We start from the raw sequence: 21,123 nt of genomic DNA, 5'->3' as shown, positions 1-21,123 counted from the left end.
AATTGAGCATAGTGCTGGAATCGTACTGTAATGCAATGCAGGGTACCCAGGCTGAACTTTAAAACAGATCTGCCGAACACAAATAAGTTTTGCCCATATTAACAAATGCAATGAATGCCCAAAAAGTACTAAATTATCCGAAACGATGATTTTACAGTGTTCTGTACACAGAGTTAGAACTCTTAGTTTATGTAAAGAAGGTGTAGTAGGTGTTTGGTTTTCACGATCTCCATGACAACCATTGCCTCCAGCATGGAATGAGCGCCGCCCCGGAATCCACTGCATTCAGCACGCCATCTTAAAACTCCTCATCGTGCATCGTATGTGACAATCATGATACAAAGGAGTTTCAGACAAGGTTTTAGAGTTTAAATAATCAAAGAAAAGATGTCTTTTGATTTTGTTTTTACAGTACTACGTTATTAGCCTTTAAAAAATAATTCTGAGATGTATTCTGTTTTTTATTGGGTATTTAAACATGCGAAACACTATCTAATGAAGCGTATTTATCTTGCAGAGAAACATAACTCTACAATGATTTTTTGTGTGAATGTTGAACATTACGTAGGAACATAGTTCTCAAATATGGCCGCCATTTTAAAAGTACTATCATCGAGGCAATGAAGACTCGTCTCATGAAGACCATGTCCGTGCTACGCAGTCTGAGCCTGTGTAAACAGAGCGAACGTGGAAGCCGAATACGCCTCCACAGCTGCACACACCACGCTTCCTGCAGTGGGTCAGACGTCAGAGTCCCAGATCATGTGGGACTTTCCCCATACAGCTGTCCAGCCTGTGTGCTCAGAGCAGCGCTTCCTGGATTGCTGAGCTGCACTTCTGAGAGAGTTCCAAACTCGCCACTGGGCCACCCAGAAGTAGCAATCTAGTCAGATCAGTGAAAAAGTTGCTGCTACTGACTTGTTGCCTTTGTGGTGACTTACAGACCCTGTTCTAGAGATGGACGAGGATCCACCTAGTGAGTGGGGTCGTTTGGAATCTGCCATCATCAGCAGCTTTCGTCACTTTAGGGATCGCTACCTGCCCAGTGTGAGACGGCGGAGCAGTGAGCCGGGGTCCGCTGTCCAGGAGCGCGCTGCCCACGGAGAGGACATTAGTGCACTGCAGAGTTTGCCAGTAAGTGGCCCGCTAAATGGCCGAGTCCACTTTAAAATGAGTGCTTCTGCATCTGCCCCGCTGTGGACTGTCTTAATTATGCAACTGTGCCCTTCCCTAAAACTTCTGTTTCAGCACTGCCACTGCCCCATGGTACCCGTGGGTAACCCCAATTCAAAACAAGCATTGGTAAAGCCAATAGAAGTTTTTCGTGTAGGCATGGGATCCACATTTTCCTGGCACTGGCATTACGGTACACCTGGACGTAAGTTGCCAAGAACTGGGAACTGGAGCTTGTACCTGTGTATGTTTAGGCAGTGCCTGGCACATGACTACATAATGCCTGTATAGGTGCAAAAGCAAAAATGGTGGCTTTGCTAATGCTTGTTTATAACAGGAATTCAGTGCAAGGACACACATACAGTATAAAATAATTGGCTGAAGGCACAAACGGTTTATAACAAAGCAACACCCGATCACTGCATATACTTTGAATTGTAACTCCACCTCCCAATGTATCCTTGCATAATGTTTATGGATGTAATTGATATTTTTGTAATATTCTTAAAGGAATAGTGCATTCAAAAATGTTATTGTCCTGAGCGTTCGGCCATGTGGTTTTAAGCGAACTGTGAAGTAAGTAAAAATATTTTCTATGCACCTTGCCTTAATTTTCCGCACTTTTACACATGTGAAATTAGGCAGCAGGCGTGGCCATCTTGTGCTAAACCTATCTGTTGCCGCATTGACCTAAGTTGAACTGCCCTCGTGGCACTAAATCATACCCCTCGCCCTTGAAGCTGACATCACTATTCCTAGCAATATTCTCCACCTATTTTCATGACATTAGTGGGCAGCGTAGCCAAACGCGCCCAGTGATCACCTACGTCTTAACGTTAGTTGATGCAGAACCCAGAATATCATCACACACATCCTCGCACAGCACAGCACATATCAAATCGGAATAGAAAACACTATTTTTAAAGGAAACACTAATACTCTGCAATTTATAATGTGCTTTTATTTCACCATAAATGCTCCGAGAACATCCGCCAATTTCCATATTCAACCACATTTTTAATTTCTTTGTTTTCGGACATCAAATCTTTATCATGAGGCACACAGTGTTCCTTTCGGTAGAAGAAGCGCGTTGGACGCACCCTAAATCGCACGGCTTTGGCATCAGCTTCTTGCTAGACCGCCGTAAACCATGTCAGGTTGCTCCTTGTTGCTGGTACCACGAAAGGGCATATCGATCCAGGACTATCGTCCCACATCAGCCATTTAGGTGTATCTGCCACTGCCTGCTGAAGAACCCGTCACTGGGTATCTGGAATTGATGACATTCGCAGAAAGGAAGGATGTAGATGTGTAGAAAACATAACAGAAATATATCTCAGTAGCCGTTCTTTATTCTAATTGATCCATTTACCCTTTAATTCTGCACCGGGTGAAACCTAGTAATGAACACAAACCAGAAACAATGGAAACACGGAGAAAACATTGTTGAAAGTTGGAGTCTACGATGTGCTTGAGAGGTTAGTGCTGTGGAGTATGTTTAGCTCGCAATGGGAAGCGGATGCAGAAGCTGACGGAAGAATTTGAACACCACATAGACGGCATTACAACGGAATATTAGCAACGAACTTGGCGTTGGTGAAATCTGGGGAAACCCAGACGTGGACTACATGCATTTCGGAGCTGGACTGCCCATGTGCCTGGGACAAAGACAAATACATACAGGTTGTGTTTGCGTATCGTCACAATATGCCCCAACCAACAATCCATTACAATGTAAGCCAGCAATACGGTCAGAAAATGAAAACTTGACTCGTTCGTCTATAAACTTGTGTACAGTAAAACATACATTATATTTGGTATTTGCATTATCTTGGCGTAATGCAGAGTGCCCGCTCAGATCAACGGTTTTCATAAAATGAAATTACATGTTCCTTTGTCCAGTTTTGAAATGGTGAACCTTATAATTTTTGCCGGTATTACACACCTCCCGTCATTCAATCCATACCGAATACACCCTTTCTTCCAAGGACGAACAAAAATTGAACCTTCTTAGGAGTGCGTATGCTAAGTTTCCTTTCGGTGAAGGAAAGCCACAAATCAAAAACTTACTGTACAGGATGCGTCTGTGTGAACAGCCCACAAGCAATGACCTTCACTCCCATAGTAGCGATTAACCAATGCCGCGCTATTGTGAATATTTTTTTACTCTTCTATATTGATAGTGATTTAGTTATTTAACTGGAACTGTTGTCATAAGTGTCCTCCCCATTGTCACATCTGCGTGCACCCTGTTTTGGCAGAAGAATGTGCTCTGCGGATAACGTGAGCCACTGACAAGTCATAAATCCAAGTGCCCTTCCATCTCCACTGAACTTCGTGTGCACTAACAAATGTTGGAGGAGAGGCGCTATATCCCGCCCCTCTGCACTTACGTATAAGCTAAGGTGGGAGACACATCTACCCCTCCTGTTCTTATTTGCATCACCCATGTTTCATATAAGTGTATTAATGCTGTGCTAATGTGTCTTCTTTGAACTCCATTTTGTTTCCTTCCAAACGCCTTCTTTTTCGAGGCTGTCTGTCCCTCTGGCGAACTGTTCACTCTCCCAGTACCGCGCACAGCCAGCCCCCACCACCTCTGTCAGCTCAGCACGTCTCCTGTTCTCACGGAAATGCAGCTATTCATTTTTGCGAGTATCGAGCCCTGACAGAATGTGAAACCAAGGCCTGCTCCAACCCCTCCCTGCCCGGCCGCAGTCCCCTGTACCCATGACCCCTATTCCTTTTGAACGCATCTGGTCACCAGACCCTACCCCCGCAACCCCTCAAATTCACCTACTATATACCTAATCTAGAATGGTCATATATTTTGCTAACACTAATACCTATCCCCACTGTGTTTGAAATTGTAACCCTCCAAAGGCCGCAAATCAAAGATCAGCCCATCTGTTAAGGCATCCAAAAGCAACGACCCCTAACACATGCCCCCATAATGTACCTATTTCACACCAACAGCCCCCTTTCATGCAGTGTTTTGCTTACAGTCATTAGTTCTTGCATGCCAAGCTTGTTATTTAGCTTAGGTCTCATTCCTTAGTGGGACGCATATTTATTTTGGCTATTTGGACACGTACATGCCGATGCAACTACAGACCCAGCAGTTACTTTCATGCTGACATCCATCTGACCCTCCCGTAACTTGATCAGTGAACGACTCACAAGAGCAGGCCGAAAGCGGGAAGGGGGAAAACACAGAGTTACACTGTGTCATCCTCCGGCAGACACTTCTTGCAAAAACAATTGACAAAGAGCATACATTTGAAAAGACAATTTGGACGCTTAATACTTCTTAATACTTTTAATAGCTTTGAAATTCAAGTTGCATAGATTTCCATTGGTCATGTACAATGTACAAACATTGTGGAACGTACACACTGCTGCTAATCATTTATACCAGGAAGTCAACTATTCAACGAGGTCCACTTTTGGTGGACAGGCAACGTTTACAATGTTTTGTGGCAATGTATGTGTCCTAGGAACAAAATCATGATTGATTCCATGAGTATGCATGTCCAACCCAGTCAAAGTGAGATCTTTCACAAAATCGAATTCCATTTCCTGGTATATTGGCTTGACCACCCATTTGTTGCTTCTTTTTGCAAAGGCCATTGTGTAATGAAGCATCCCAAAGTTTCCTGCAGTTCTCGATTGTTCGCTCCCATGTTCTCATTATGCGCTAATACTGCTAGTAATGTTCGATATTGCATACCGTCTATGCTGAAATGCAACCTCTTGGGCCTGTACTTTAGGCACATATTGTGGAACACCACCAACTCTCCTGTAGGGATGTAACGGTATTACGGTATACCGTTAAAGATACCGTGAACCACTTAATTGAACAATAATAACCGTCACATTGTTTATACCGGTATACCGTTCATACCGTTAAGTGTGCTTTTCAATCTGATTTGGAAAGGCTGCAGTAAGCAAGTGCTGTGCAGTCTTGGTCTTGCACTGTTGGATGTGCCGTCTGCCAAGTAGTTTCAGTTGGAGCAGTTTTTAATGCCATTCCATAAACCACACATGCCTGACACAAAATCAATATGTTAGCAATAGGAAGAATAAATACAGTGCCAAGAAGGAAAAGGGTTTACTTTGGGTTGGTGGTTTGGGGTTTATATATTTATAATGGATAATGTTTTCTAAACATATGACAATGGGGGATTTCCCTGGTTCCATCATTGAATTTACATATAATAAGTCACAGTGCGAAATTTACTCATCTCTGTGGGTATTCCCTGCTGCCTTACCAAAGTGTAACATGTCCGTGATTACTGAACACCTTTTGGCCCTCAAGTAAACTAAAGGCTGTAACGTAAAGAGAGTGCGTGTGTGCGTATGCGCACAAGCGTATACTACCATCAGACTCCATTGATCTGTGGCATGCAGGTTATCAAGATGGCAACATGTTCATCTTCACCAGTAGCCAGTGGGGGGGCTAAAAGCTGAAATGACCCCTTAAGAAAAGCTATTCAGTTTGCTTGGCCAGGCGCAGCAGGGCTCCCCCCACCCCTCCTCCTCTCCACACGTGTGTTTGTGTTTGGTGGAAGCAAGGGGTGGCATTTCAGTGGAAAGTATGTTGAAAAGCCCAATTCTGGCCCTGGGTGCCTGGTTTTGTTTGTGATGATAAATCTGACAATTTATGACCTTTTAGAAAATATTTGTTAAGATTAGTTAACTCCACCTGCTATACCGCGATAACCATGATATACCATCATTTGGCAAGAAGGTTATTGTACCGTCATAAAACTAATACCGTGACACCCCTACTCTCCTGTGTGACAGAATTCTATGAGTCTCTTCAGGTCTCTTGAAAGAGTTTTATTAAACATGATCTTCTCAAGATCTTTGTGTGGAGGTGAAGATGGAACCAACCACTTCTTCTTGCGTTCCTGTTCTTCCGATAGAGGTCCATGTGCACATCGGTGAAAATGGTGGTTTTCATGCCATGAGTTAACGTTGGAACAGTGGTGCATCAATGAGCGCCATTTTTCAAGTAGAATTTCCACAGACCCATCACAAGTTTTAGACTTCCACCAAAGATGATTGCTGAAAGACTGGGACCACTGTAAAATAGTTTCAGAACACATTTTTTATTTATTTTGTTATTTTCTTCCTGCAGCTGTGATTTTTTTTTTGATTGATTTGGCAACATGCCATACATCAAATTGATGGGGAATGTTTGGAAACTGCTCTCGCGTGGCCTTGGCTATTGAAACATGTCTGTCAGTGGCTATGAGGTCTATTTGCATTCTCCTAGATTGAAGATGTTCGAGGGATTTTATCAAACCATGTTTCTCCATGGCCACTGAGGATTTACATTTGGACACCTGCACGACCTCCAAACTCGCAATCTTTTTAGTTTCCATGTCCTGAAAGTGGTATGTGCCGTGCTTTGCTGAAAATCCGGGGCTGTCGCACTGTCCATCGCCAGCTCGCCTGAACCGTTTGCCAGAGAATGTCCTTTCAATTGACATTTGTTCAATTTTTCAGGCTTGACTAATAGCAGGGATTACAAATTCTCTTTTGATATTTGTAGTACTGCATTTTAGCAAGGAACTGAAGTCCCACAAATTGACAGAAACTGGACAACTTACTGACAGTAGAGCCACTGAAAGTTGAGCTGCTGAACACAGTAGATTTCCCGCTGGTACTTTGCCCTGCATCGGTTGAGCTGACCATGTAAATGTATCATGGTGCTGGGCACAGGTGGCTTGGATTCTCAGGATTAGTGTCTTGTAATACACGTGTCACATTCACCAATAGCTCCCCGCATATTTTCCCCCTCACTGGATGCACACATTTCAGCATCAGTATAATCTCTAACAGGCAGCTGTTGAATACAATGTATTTCTGCTCTTTTATTAGGCAATCGTCCTGCATGATTGTGGTTTGTGACTCAACTGTGGTGGACAATTCGCCCAAACTAAACAAACTGAAGATTCAACGTAATTGACCGAGGAACTTTTCAAAGATCTCGACTACAGTCTCTGTTAGTTCAGCTTGTGTTATTTGCCCTCGAATTGGAGAAACTGTCAACAACTAATGTTTATTGGGTGGACCTTTTTTTTGCAGGTGTAGATTGTGTCAAGTGGTCCTCGAGGAATTCCAATGCATCTTCATTATTATCAGTTTAATCTTGTCGAGTGCTCACATTGTAGCAATGGTCCAACAACACTTTGCTGGCTTCGCCGGTCACATTCAATTCATTTTCTGGCCGTTGGACAGAAGTATCGCGAGTCTGCTTATTGACTGGACCACGCTGCGCCTCAAAAAGTAGTTGCTCCATGGTGAAATCTGTTTGGCAAGCAGCATCTTTGGTTTCATTTGTTGTCTTTATATTTATACTTCTTTTCCTTCTGGGCCTCCAGGAGATGGGTTGTAAAAACATGTTCATTGTAAATCACACATACAGTAGATGGCACTTTAAAGAAAAAAACATGTTATGAAGAAAACAGCCCAAAACACTTTGAGAAATTTTGTAAAAATGTTATCTACCCTTGTTTTCTTGATTTTTCTGTGTAACTGTGGTCTTCTCTGTAACGACTGCACCAGCAAGCTGGTTCACTACCTCTGATCTGTGTGCATCCTCTTCTAATTCCCAACCTTGTATACATTCCTTGAATAGAAAATTGATAAAAAGTAAAAAGAATCAAACATTTTTTTAAATTAAATCTTTCATCGCACACATCGCTTACATACATACCCTCATAAACAATGTACGCCATTTAGTCAAAATATACATTTCGAATTTCACCTGATTGATGGCAAGTGTACTTGATCAGAGATCACTGTGCTAATCGTACTGATTGTAATGTTGCCCTCAAACATTTTGCAATGTATTCTGCATTAGGGAGAAATTGTAACGTTAGAACTGAAATGATAAAAGTTTGAAAGACTGCACGTGAAAGAATGTCACCGTCTTATAGTATCCTTTGTAGGAATTACTTTCTTTCATTCAAGGGAACTGTCGGTTCGCATACCTCATACTCTGGACCAGCTCCAAAGGATGATGTAATTGTAGTCGAAGTACCAGCATGCCCCTCTAACACAGTACTTGCTTTAGTATGGATGAAAACAGCGAAATGGAACAGACAATGGGATGCAGACCATGGTACATATAAAGAGAAACCCTTAAATGATACATAGTGTAAACAACCGACAGGATACATAAACAATTTCATATTATTTGAAATTCCAAGCATAATACATTCTCATAATTGAAAAGTGAAATGCAATTACCTGATAGGCGCTAGAAGTTGTTGTTGACTCCAAAAAAGAAATGGATGCAGAATCTTGCTCCTTCATTTTCAGTGCATTGTCATGTAGTGGTAAAAGGGAAAATTAGATTTGCATTAGATATGTGGGAAGATCAAACTCTTGATAATATGAACTTCTGCAAGTCTGTAGGGCTCATCATTGGTATACGACGTGTCGGTGGTGTCGTCATTTGCGAAGGTCTGTGCTCCAGTCAGTTTGCTCTCCTAAAAAAAATGGACATGTCAAGCACGCGATTATGAAAAGATTATGCTTCTTTTGAAGGGCACTATGGCATTGTTTTTTTTATGGTCATAATTACTTTCTATGATGCTCCATAAACCAGTAAAGATGTGTAGTAAAATGTAGTATAGTTAAAAGTAATACAATCTGGTAAATATGCAATTCATCATCTGGGACTCACCTGAGGCAGCGTGTGCACGGATAGAGTTGGAATTGCATTCGGAAGCAATTTACGAGGCGTTCTGGGTCGATGCTTTTTTGTGTTCTGCGATTGGTCGTACATATCTGGGGTAAAGTGCAGGCTGCAGATGTGGAATCGATTGTCCCTCGAGTCTCCCTAGACATCCTTGACTCTACTTTCAAGCTAGTCCACTGGAAATCCACAATGTCTCACCCATTCTCTTATTAAATCAATATTCATCGGCAATTTATGCATGATAGTGCCCATACTTTTGACATGGCTACTAGAACGGCAACCGAAAACCATACAAGCAGGCATTCTTGAAAAATCTGTATATCTGTATTAAAAAAAGTGCACATAATTACAAAACAATTCTACTGAATGCATGAGATTGATGGGATTATATCAAAGTTTTCTATGCAATGGTTCTTTTGGTCAAAGAAGCAAAACCTGTGTAGCGTAGTCGACTATACACCAGGACTTTGCTATTGAATTGATTGATGCAACGTAAATCGTAATGTGTTACTCGTCTGTTTAATGTACTTCATGCATCAAAAGAAATGGTTCAAGAAAGATGAAATTCTATCACAATTGACACTGATGAAATTTGCTATATATCGAGATCAGAACACTTTTAACAGTAGACAATGCTAAAGTCATTGAGATGAATGAACATTACACTATTAGGTACACTCGTTTGAAATAGATTGAAATTTTGAGATCAGAAAGAGATGATTAGGTGACCTGCCCTTACCTTGACTAACAAACAATTGGATTCAACAAGCAAGGTAGTTAGCAGCAGGAGAACAGGTAGCACGATCACGAGTTGAGTACCAGTGCTCACAGATGTTCTCAAGATAACTATCAGGGGGTTTATAAAGAATTAGAAAAGTGGGTGTGTATGTGATGCAGAAAAGGGCCGGAACACTGCTGAATGGAGACACACTTGTGTGGATTGCAGAGGCGCGGCCTGATTCAGGAGAACCTGCCTGGAGACACTGGGTCTGGCTAGGCCATGTGAGCAATGGCCCCTGCGTGGAAGAGACCGTTGAAGGGTACATGGTGTTTGGCACCTTAGCCGTTCCCACCCTGCCAGCTCTGCCAGGACAAGTGAGCGTGTCCTTGATTCAATGAAAAATTGAAACAACTATTCAATGATTTTTATTTTATTTTGTTGCTGATGTTGATGACACGAATTTAGTACAAATTGTATATTTTGGGTTGCAGCACAGTGTGGGAAAATCCCCTGTACCGAGCGCTGTCAGGGAATTTGGCTCGAATGGCACCAACGACGCAGGCGGGTATTACTCGAACGCGGTATCCAAGCCTCCCATGAAGCCACCATGTAAACGAACGATAGGCCACCAGCCTGTACCACCTGTGGAAGAGAAACATACAAACTGTAGTTAAATGAACATAAGCTTACAAACCTTAGTTGAAAATGCATTCTTGTATCTTATGGCATAGTTGCTAGTACAAATGTTACTTCATGGATCAATCAGCTTGGGCCTTTAAGTGTAGACACATTACAAGTGAACACCCATGCAATCTATAACATTTGGGGGACAGAGAAATACTGTTTCTTGGTTGTACGTGAAAGACACATAAGGACCACTATGATTTCCCCAAATCGCGAGAGATGTATTGAGATGCCAGACTACATTCATTTGGCAGTGATAGATTAAAGTTAAGACAATATCGAAGACAAACATGAAATGTTAGTGGCCTAAGTTACATCACATCTACAGTACACGTATTTGTTACTTGGATTGCGAGTGCGAACTGTTGTGCGAAGTTCGTGCATAAGCACCATCATAATCCTTAAAGCGAATCTTGAGGCAGGCTGCCCTGAAGTCATGCAGCTCTGTAACGCATTGCGGCCGTGTCTTGTCTTCCGATATGTAGGCCAAGCATCCAGAGTTTTCTCTGCAGCAGCAGTTCTCCTCGGTTGGCATGACCTTGCACCGATTGCTGGTACACCAGGTGGAGAGGTCTTCCATGACACTAGGCTCAGGATCCGGTGATTCATCCTCCCAACTGTCGTCCGATGCCCCATCATTTCCACATCTTTGTCTTTCAACTAATTCCACCTCGGAATACTCTGGCTCGTACTGGTAGGGCTGAATTGTTTCCATTATACGACAATATTAAAATCGATAGTAATGCTAGTACTAGTATCTGTTCGCATAAGCTAACAGTAACGAAGATAGCTGAACAGAGCAGAAACGAGTCACAGGAAATACAAAAAAATACAGTGAAATGATTGAAAAAGCGACTCTGGGAAGCGGTCTGTTTATACTTATTGAGGAAAGAGGCGTCCTGCCATTTCCATGGAGACGCGTCATTAGCTGGTGGACAAACAATGTTGACGTACATTCGCATTGTGAAAGGGACCGTACGCGTCTAGTGAGGTCAGCTTCAGGGGTGGGGATATGATTTAGTGCTGCAAGGGCAGTTCAACTTGGGGCGATGCGGCAACGGATAAGATTAGCACAAGATGGCCATGCCCAATGCTTGATTTCGAATGTGTAAAAGTGAGGAAAACTATGGTAAGGTGCATTTTACGATTGATCACAGATTGCTTTAAACCACATGCCCGAACGCTCTGGACAATAAAAAATTTGAGGGCACAATTCCTCTAAGTTGATTCTTTGCTTTTGAATATACCTTGTTTGAAATGTTAAAAAAAGTTTGGCAAATATAGACCTGTGCTACACTAACGGAAAAATGAAGGTCAGAGCTGATTCATCAAAAGAAGGGCAAACTGTGTGTGACACCAAGCTATGATGCGTAATTACATTAATTATGACATGAAGCACATGTCTGTATATGTTCCAATTCAATAAACTTTAAACGGCACACAAAAACAAAGCAACACCCACAGGCTTTGTATACATCCTCTCACTTCCTTCCTCAATTGTTTTGGCGTATAGTCTGTGCTTTCAGTGCCCCCTAATAGGCAAAACTAAAACAGTCAAGTCTCGGGTGTGATAATTGTGTAGTCTACCAGGACCTTTTTTCTAATTTATTTTTCATTTTTATTTGCATATGTTTTAGTACAAACCGTTAACAATATAATTCCACGTTGGAGCTTTTCTCTGGGGAGGGATCTAGACCCTGTGGGTGCTCCCTGGGACCGCTGCTGGGCTGGGGGATGGAAACCGTTAACAATATAATTCCACATTGGAGCTTTTCCCCTCTAGGGAGGGATCTGGACCCTGTGGGATCTGGACCCTGTGGGATCTGGACCCTGTGGGTGCTCCCTGGGACCGCTGCTGGGCTGGGGGATGGTCGATCCATGTGCGAGGCAGACGCCGAAGGCCGGGGGCAGCACTCCCAGCCGTTCTAGTGCTCTGGCTGGGCTGTGTTGCAGCCTTTCTCTCTGGGGAGGGATGGGGACCCTGCCGGGGCTCCCTGGGACCACAGCTGGGCCTGGGGAAGCGCAACCAACATGGGAGACGGGCACCAAAGGTGGGGGGCAGCACCCCCGGCTGTCCTGGAGTGCTGGCTACGCTGCATTACAGCTTTTCCATTCCAAGGAGGGATGGGGACCCTGATGGGGCTCCCTGGGACTGTTGGGGGACTATCCCCAAGTCCAGCTGCAGTCCCAGTGAGCCTCAGCAGGGTCCCTATCCCTTCTCGGATGGAAAAGCTATAACGCAGGCCAGTCAAACCTACGGGACAATGGGGGGGTGCTTCCTTTGGCGCTTGTCTTCCTTGTTGGTTGACCGTCCCCAAGTTCAGCGTGGGTCCCAGGGAGCCCTGTCAGGCCGGGTCCCTATCCCTCCTCGGAGGGAAGAGCTGTAACACAGCCTAGCCAGAGCTCCAGGACAGAAGGGGTGATGCCCCCAACCTTGGGCACCTGTCTCCCATGTGGGTCGACCGTCCCTATGTCCAGCGGTGTTCCCGGGGAGCCCTGGCGTCATGCTTGTCCCGTTACAGCTTTTCCCTCTGGGAAGGGACCATGCCAGGACTGCCCGGGGCAGCCGATGAACTTGGGTGCCGTGCACACAAATGGGAGACAGACCCGCAAGGCCGGGGACATTTCCCCCCCGCCCCCCTCCGACCGTCCTGGACCTCTGGCTGGGCTGCAGTAGAGCTTTTCACTCCGGGTATGGCTGGGGACCCTGCCGAGGCTCCCTGGAACTTTGCCTTGACTTGTGGACGGTTGACCCACATTGTCGACAGGCGCCCAAGGCTGGGGGCAGCACCCCGGCTGTCCTGGACCTCTGACTGCGCTGTGTTAGGTTGTAATGAGGCGAGGGAGGCAGCGTGGTGTGGGAACAGGGTTTATTGAAGGTGGGAAAGTAAAGGGAAATTAAGTAATCTCTATAACGAGTCCCTCCCACGCTCTGTCTCTCTTCGTTCCTCCAACCGCCGTCTCGCTCTCCCTCACATCGTCCTCGAGCTCCCGAATCCTCCATGTCATAAGCATATCGCATGGCAGGAGCACCCCAGCCTTACACTACAACTGTGTTAGAACTTTTCCATCTGGGGAAGACGAGGCCCTGCCGGGGCTCCCTGGTACTGTGGTGCGACTTGTGGATGGTCGACCCACATTGTAGACTGACACCCAAGGCTGGGGAAAGTACCCTTCGGCTGTCCTGAAACTCTTGGCGTGCCGCGTTAGAGCTTTTCCTTCTGGGGAGGTATGGGGACGGTCAACCCTTTTTCTTTTCGGCCCAAGTAAGCGCACACGCATGTGAGGGACCGTTTTCGTCAGGACACCTGTGGGAACATGGGAAGGTATGACATCTGGTGTTGGCGGTGTGTTTTGGTGGTTTCCTTGTGGCAAATGTCTGAAAATTGTGTTTTTCCCCACTACATTTTGGACTTTACCAGGCTATTTGGGTAAAAAATCCTAGGGCGATTTGCGTCGGACCTCTTTTGGATTCCCACGGATGTCTTCTTTACAGAAATGCATGGAGTTCCCTGTTTTCCTTGGTCGCTGCAACACCCAATGCCCAAATCGGTGAGTTGTCCAGATGGCCAAATCCAGTATTCCCCATCACGTTTCATGTACCAGTGGTTTAGCCTTTTCCCTTTGTCCCCAGGTCAGTGCACCGACAAATGTGAGGTACCATTTGTATCGGGACACCTGTGGGAATGTGGGAAGGTAGGACATTTGTTGTTTTCTCTTGGTTTGGATAACGTTTTCATACGTTTCCTACTGCACTTTGTTACACAACCCTTTCATTTCCCAAATGTGACCTACATTTTGTTTGCTGCTTTAGGTACTGTCTGCTTTTGTAACTTGCGCATGTCACCTATCCTTCAAAAGGTCTGCCTGTGCGTGCTCTTTCAAAAAATCTATCCTTGCCATACTTCACCACATTTGTTTTCCTTATTTTCTAATGCTTAGTATGTCTGTTTAGGCCGTCCGCATAAAAATCCTGTGTACCATGGTTCCGTTTTTGCCTTGTGGTATTGCTTGTTTTGTGAAACATTACGAAAAATGTGTGATTTTCTAACTACAAGAGTCAGGGGAATGTAGAGATGCATTGCTTTTCTTAATATTCAGAGAAGTCATTACCTTACAAGTCCAAACATGTCCAGCACATACCTTTTTTTACCCTGTCAATTTTCCAATTTCTTTCCCTAACTATGGGAATTTTAGCTACATAGCTCTTGCCTGACCTACGCAAATGACCCCTTGCTGAACTTGCAATTTTGTCTACCTTTCAGAAATGTATGTCTTTTTGTCTTCCCGTTCAGCTTTCCTGCCCTCCTCTTCCATTCCGTGCAAGTATGTCCTACTGAACAAAAAAGGGAAAACTCGCCTACCTCTCACAAAACCGATGGTAACCTTTATAAAAAATGTTTTTCTGTTTCTACTTGACCTGTTCCTGAAAGCTTGGAAAATTGTGAATTCTCAACAGCAAACGATTTGTTCCTAGATGCTACAAGGAAGAAACCACAGGCTTCTTTGTACATCATTATTTTGACATTTTCTGGAGAAAAAAAAAATGGAGTAATTTTCTCACACCCCCCTACAGAAAACTAGGAGTCCTTGGTGGCGTCATGACCGCCTCCATGTGGGAAGAAAAGGGTGCACGTTTGGCTGGGATATCACTTCTAACAAACCAGTTACAAAGGATTGAATGCGACATACCGAAATGTCCAAAAAAGGGCTCAGCACTGGGAGCGAAAACCCTCAGCAGTTAAGGGGTTAAAGGGACATTCTGCTTAAAAGTACAACTGAAAAACACCAGAAATTCGCCAGTTATGGTAAGCTAAGCAACCGTAACTTGCGCTACCACTGTGCACTGCTAAAACTAAGACCCAGGAAATCAAATATGATATCATAAATTTCATTGATCACATCACATATCTGTGCCACTTGTTTTTGTTCACTAACATATCTAGACCACGTGGTTTTGTTCATTGATGGAGAGAATTTTAAAATTCAAAAGGTGCTACATATAAACATTAACCCTGTTTTATGTTCTTCAGGTACTTCCCATAGGATTTAGCCTCAGGTTATGGTGCACATACACGTAGAAATAACCAGTCCTCATACACGCAATTCATTTGTGTTCAGGATTATGAAGTCTAATGTTATTGTAATTCTTTGGTGGCATTGTTGCTTTCCTCCTTACTGAGGTTTCTCTGCATGTGGCTCAGATTTGTATGAATTGTGGATCTTCATATGTATTGTTTGTACTAACACAAGTATGTAGAAGGTCTTCAATTATTAGCCATTTATTCCATGTTTAACATTACTCAAAACTCTGATAAGGTGTCACAATCCCTCGCACACGCACACCTGTACTGGCCCGGAACCTTGCTGTCCCTATGGCACGTCCCCGACCCCCCATCCCTTTCTCCCTTCCCATGCCGGGACTCGCGTGGACTCCCTGGCAGTTCACGTGCATGGGCGCTCCTTGTCCGTAACAGAGCTCCTGCCAGACTACGGCCATTTCTGCACTGGCAGCTACCTTGGCGCCTGGGATCGCGAAGCACTAACATCGGGCTTCCGCGTCGCGGGTCTGTAAGGTCACGTGACGCTCTTGTCCACTCACGTGATCCAGTAGCGCACCACGTGACCAGAAGCGCAAGTATTTAAACACAGGAAGCCCGGGTACTCGTCGCTTCACAGCTGTGCTTTGCATCCTGTTTGGCGTCACGTATCTCTTTGGACTTTTGGCTACTCTTGGAATCGACCCTGCCTGTTCTACGGACTCCTCTTGGATCAACCCTCTGGCTTTGCTACCTTGGACATGTTTTGGCTTTTAATCGCGAACTGTTATTTGGATTGCCTCCTGGATTCTCCATCTGGTTCCTTTTGGACTTCCTGTTTCATAGCTCCATAGCTGACTACCACGCTACCATCATCGGGTGGAAAGTGGACTACCACTCCTTCTGGTGTACAACGGTCCACGTGGCTCCCGGATCTCTCTCTTAGGTTCATTACCTCCTCCTTGACCCCCCCTTGGTAAGACCTTTTGCATTGTTTCTGGCACTGTGGTTACTGTTAGTTGCTTGGTACTTAACCCGTGTTTTCTTGCAGCAGCTTGGGGTCCCAGAGGTTTGCGGTCCCGGATTTGAACATCTCCGCCTGTGGCCTCAACGGTTGCACAGAGAGTAACTTTGGGTTCTCTCTGCGGCATTTGGGGACGGAGGCCTCTTCTGCCTACACGACACTCAAGTCTCAACAGACTGTGAAGCCTATTGTCGTGTAATCAATGGAGGGGAACGCTGAACACCCCATGACTGCTATGGTCCAAGCCATCACAGTGTTACGGGCAGACATGGCGGCCGCCAACACTGCTATCCATCAACGCCTTGACAACATACAGAGTGTTAGACACCCTTTGCCCCTAGACGCGGAATTTGGGGATACACCCCCCTGTTTCTCAACCTGTTCCGCCTCCTGCTCCTCCACCTCTGAATCCTATTCCCGTGGTATTACCCACCCCTTTCCCGTTGGCAGCTCCCGAAAGATACCATGGGGATCCCAAGAAATTCAGGACCTTCCTAAACCAATGTAAGCTGCATTTCCTGTGCCGACCTCAGGCCTTCCCGGATTCCACTATTAAAGCTTCATTCACCCTTTCCCATCTAGCTGGCACAGCCGCCGCATGGGCCAACCCCTTGTTGGAGAATGATAACCTGGCCCTATACGATTTCGATCTTCTTGTCACTGAAATGTCCCGGGTCTTTGATACCAGGCATGAAGTCCAGTCTCGGGACCTGGAACTCCTGGACTTGAATCAGGGTAGGGGTTCCCTTATTGAGTTCATAACCCGGTTTAACCAGCTCTCCGTTGAAACTTTAGGGCCTGAGAGCAAAAAGGCGGTGGTATTCTATAGGGGCCTCAGTAATCCCATGAAAGACGCATTATCGGTAGTCCCCTCATTACCCACTGCATTTCAGGATCTGGTCGACCTGTCCCTTCAGGTGGACGCACGGAGGTCCGAAAGGAGAGCGGAAGCAGGCTTCGCCCAGTCTCCTACACCCCACACGGCACATCCTTCTCCTGACTCTTCCCAAGAACCCATGCAAATCGGGGGTATCGGGAGCCCAATAACTCCCCTAGAAAGGGAACGTTGGAGAGTGGATAACGCCTGCTACTATTGTGGCATAGTGGGTCACTTCGTTAAGGTATGTCCATGTCGCCCAAAACTCAAACCACAGGGTTTTCGGATAGCTCGATCGTAGTACCGGGGACGGGATCGAGCTATACCAGTCACACCCCGAACCTGATACCCGCTTTTGGGCGCATCCGGCCCATCCATGTACAAGCCACTCTACAGCCCACAGCATCAATCCAGTTACCCTTATAATTGATGCAGGGGCGACAGGCAACTATATCGACATATCCCTGGCCCGTTCACTGCATCTGCCTCTCTTGACCAAGACCAGGCCCGAACCAGTACACGCTGTAGATGGCTCTTCCTTGATATCCGGTCCGGTGAAACAACAAACAGCCCCTTTGTTATTGACGATTCAATCCAAACACAGGGAGACCATAAGCTTTGATCTCATTACCATGCCACAGTTTGGGCTCATACTGGGAATCCCTTGGCTTCAGGAACACAGCCCCCTCATCGACTGGAAGTTGGGTTTGGTTCACTTCGAGTCGGACATTTGCCAGCATTTCTGTCTACCCACAGATACCACCAGCGACAATCCCGCTCAGGCTATAGCCCAATTAACGGCGAATGACTCACAGGAATCACTATCAGAACACATAGTTGGGTTAGTGGCTGCGAACGTTCCCTAGTATACCAAGATTTTGCGGCTGTGTTTGATCGTGGTTCTTCCGAGGCCCTTCCACCACATCGCCCCTACGATTGTCCCATCGACCTACTCCCCGACGCCACGATACCCTCAGGACAAATCTATTCCCTCTCACCATCGGAGGAACTGGCTCTGAAGAATTACATCCAAAAGGCTTTGAGCCTGGGGCACATACGTCCATCCACCTCACCTGCAGCTAGTCCTATATTTTTTGTGCCCAAAAAAGAAAGCGACTTGCGCCCTTGTGTCGACTACAGGCGTCTGAATGCTGTCACGAGAAAGGACCGGTACCCCATTCCCCTCATCACGCTCTTGCTTAACCGGCTTGCCCATGCAACCATCTTCACCAAACTGGACCTCCGTGGGGCCTACAATCTGGTCCGCGTCCGTTCCGGGGATGAATGGAAGACCGCTTTGTGCACCCGGTACGGCTTATACGAATACGCGGTCATGCCCTTTGGGCTGTGCAATGCCCCAGCGACTTTCCAGAGGTTCATGAACGACGTCCTGAGTGATATTCTGGATGTATATGTCGTGGTTTAACTCGACGACATCCTAATATTTTCTCAGACTTTAGACGAACACGTGTGCCATGTCCATGAAGTTCTGTCATGGTTACAAAAGCACTCTCTGTACGCCAAACTGGAGAAATGCCAGTTCCACGCCAATAACGTCGACTTCCTTGGGTTCTGTATCACTCCCGATGAGTTGTCCATGAACCACTCAAAGGTGAGAGCGGTTCTGGACTGGCCTGTTCCTGTAAATCTGAAAGCCCTTCAGTCCTTTTTGGGTTTCGCGAACTTCTACAGGAGGTTAATCTCTGGCTTCTCTTCCATTGTGTCTCCCCTCACCGCTTTAACCAGTGCTCATGTCCCCTTTCTTTGGTCGGATGCACATCAAAAGGCCTTTGAAGCACTAAAAACCGCATTCACCACAGCCCCTGTTCTCCAGCATCCTGACCCAGACCTCCCTTTTATTGTAGAGGCAGACACCTCCTCCTTTGCTCTTGGTGCCGTCTTGTCCCAAACATGTCAGTCCATGGGCCGCTAGCTCCCGGTTGCGTTTCATTCTCATAAATTCACTACCCCTGAGTCCCACTATACCGTGACCGAGAAGGAACTATTAGCAGTCATGGATGCGTTCCGCGTGTGGCGACACCACCTCTTGGGCGCCAAACATCGGGTCACGGTGTTCTCGGATCACCAGAATCTGCAGGATTTGGCATCACTGAAATGCCTCAACAGCAGGCAGGTGAGGTGGCATCTTTTCTTCGCGGCATTTGATTTTCAAATACGCCATCGTTCTGGGTCTGCACACGGAAAGGCCGATGCACTGTCACGCTCTCCCGGGGGGGTTTCTCTGCCGGAGTTTCCTGACACATTGTTAGACAACACCAAGGTAATCTGCACTCCCTCAATACCATTATTGGACGCTGTACGCAAGTGGGTGTCAATGCATCCCGACCAGCTGTCGGAGTGGGATCCGGTGTTCCATGATGGACTCTCGTTTGTGTTGGACCGCTTGTTCCTACCCACTGCTGACACACGTAACATGGCCCTTGAATGGTCTCACGATGCCCCTGTAAACGGTCAACCTGGTCAACGCCATACGTTATCTCTCTTGAAGTGTTGGTGGCCAGGCATGAAGAGAAACGTGGACTGTTACGTCAACACCTGCATTATATGTACACAATGTAAAACCTGTAGGGGACGCCCTTTGGGTCTGCTTCTCCCTTTGCCCGTGCCCCCGAGACTCTGGCATACATTGACCATGGACTTTGTTACGGAACTGCCTCGGGTGCAGGGTTATGACACCATTTGGGTTGTTGTAGACTCCTTCTCAAAAATGGCACGTTTCATTCCCTGTAAGGGTATTCCCTCCGCTTCTGCCTTTGCCACCTTGTTCTTTGATTCCGTTTTTTGTTTGTTTGTGTTGCCTTCTGTCCTGATCTCCAACAGGGGATCTCAATTTACGTCTCGCTTCTGGCGTGCCCTGACCAATTTGATGGGAATTGACGTCCGGTTCTCTTCAGCCTACCACCCGGAGACGGATGGTCAGATCGAAAGGACAAACCAAACCATGGAGCAGTACCTACGCTGTCTGATCCTGCAACAACAGTACACCTGGTTGCGTGCCCTCCGGAACGCTGAATTTGCCTACAACAATGCAGTCCATGCTTCCACTGGGTTCTCCGCCTTCTATGTCCTGTATGGCCAGCACCCCCGTACCATTGCCAATACCTGACCTCGCAGCCTCCGCCAATCCGGCCGCTAGTGCCTGCCTTAGGGACCTGTCCTCTATCCACGCCTAGACCTTGGTACATCTCCGTGAGGCCCAGTCGTCCATGAAAGCCCAAGCAGACAAGAAGCGCTTGTTGTCCCCGGGGTTCTCAGTGGGTTCTCGTGTTTGGCTTTCTACACGTCATTTGAAGTTGGTGGGTTGCAGGAAGCTCTTGCCCCGTTTTGTTGGTCCTTATGTAGTGTCCCGGGTGATCAATCCTGTCACTTACCGTCTTGTTCTCCCAGGGTCTTGGAGAATCCATCCCGTGTTCCACGTCTCCCTACTCAAGCCGTGTCCGGCCCCTTCCCGTTTGCGCGCCCCTGCTGCCCCGGTGTCCTTGGCGTCCCCGGATGTTTGAGGTCTCTGCCATTCTGGGCTCCCGGGTCTGCAGGGGGCGCTTGCAGTACCTGGTGGATTGGGTTGGTTATGGTCCGGAGGAGCGGTCTTGGGTCCCTGCTTTTGAAGTTCACGCTCCTCGGTTGGTGGCTCATTTTCACCGGGATCACCCTTCCTGCCCACGGGGTCGTGGGCCTTTGGGGGGGGGGCTCTGTCACGATCCCTGTCACACACACACCTGTACTGGCCCAGAACCTTGCTGTCCCTATGGCACGCCCCGCCCCCCATCCCTTTCTCCCTTCCCACTCCGGGACTCACATGGACTCACTGGCAGCTCGCGTGCACGGGCGCTCCTTGTCCGTAACCGAGCTCCTGCCAGACTACAGCCA

At 46.4% G+C, this 21,123-nt stretch overlaps 1 protein-coding gene across 2 annotated transcripts in view; it reads left to right on the top strand.

The window, feature by feature from the left end:
* The first annotated feature begins 611 nt into the window (after positions 1-611).
* Positions 612-21,123, top strand: part of FBXO4 (F-box protein 4) — a 368,809-nt gene continuing 348,297 nt past the window's right edge. The window contains exons 1-2 of one of the 2 annotated variants that reach the window (XM_069627209.1): positions 773-1,134; positions 14,591-14,676. In XM_069627209.1, the coding sequence (XP_069483310.1) occupies positions 14,674-14,676 (3 nt within the window). In that variant the 5' untranslated portion in view covers positions 773-1,134; positions 14,591-14,673. Of the gene's footprint in view, positions 1,135-14,590; positions 14,677-21,123 lie in introns of both variants that reach the window. The other variant, XM_069627208.1, reaches the window with a different exon arrangement.

The sequence above is a fragment of the Ambystoma mexicanum genome, chromosome 6p (assembly GCF_040938575.1).
Source record: "Ambystoma mexicanum isolate Mex_15411 chromosome 6p, UKY_AmexF1_1, whole genome shotgun sequence".
Lineage (NCBI taxonomy): Eukaryota > Metazoa > Chordata > Amphibia > Caudata > Ambystomatidae > Ambystoma > Ambystoma mexicanum.
Note: the sequence above shows the minus strand (reverse complement) of the source record. Positions and strands in the feature narration are given on the sequence as shown.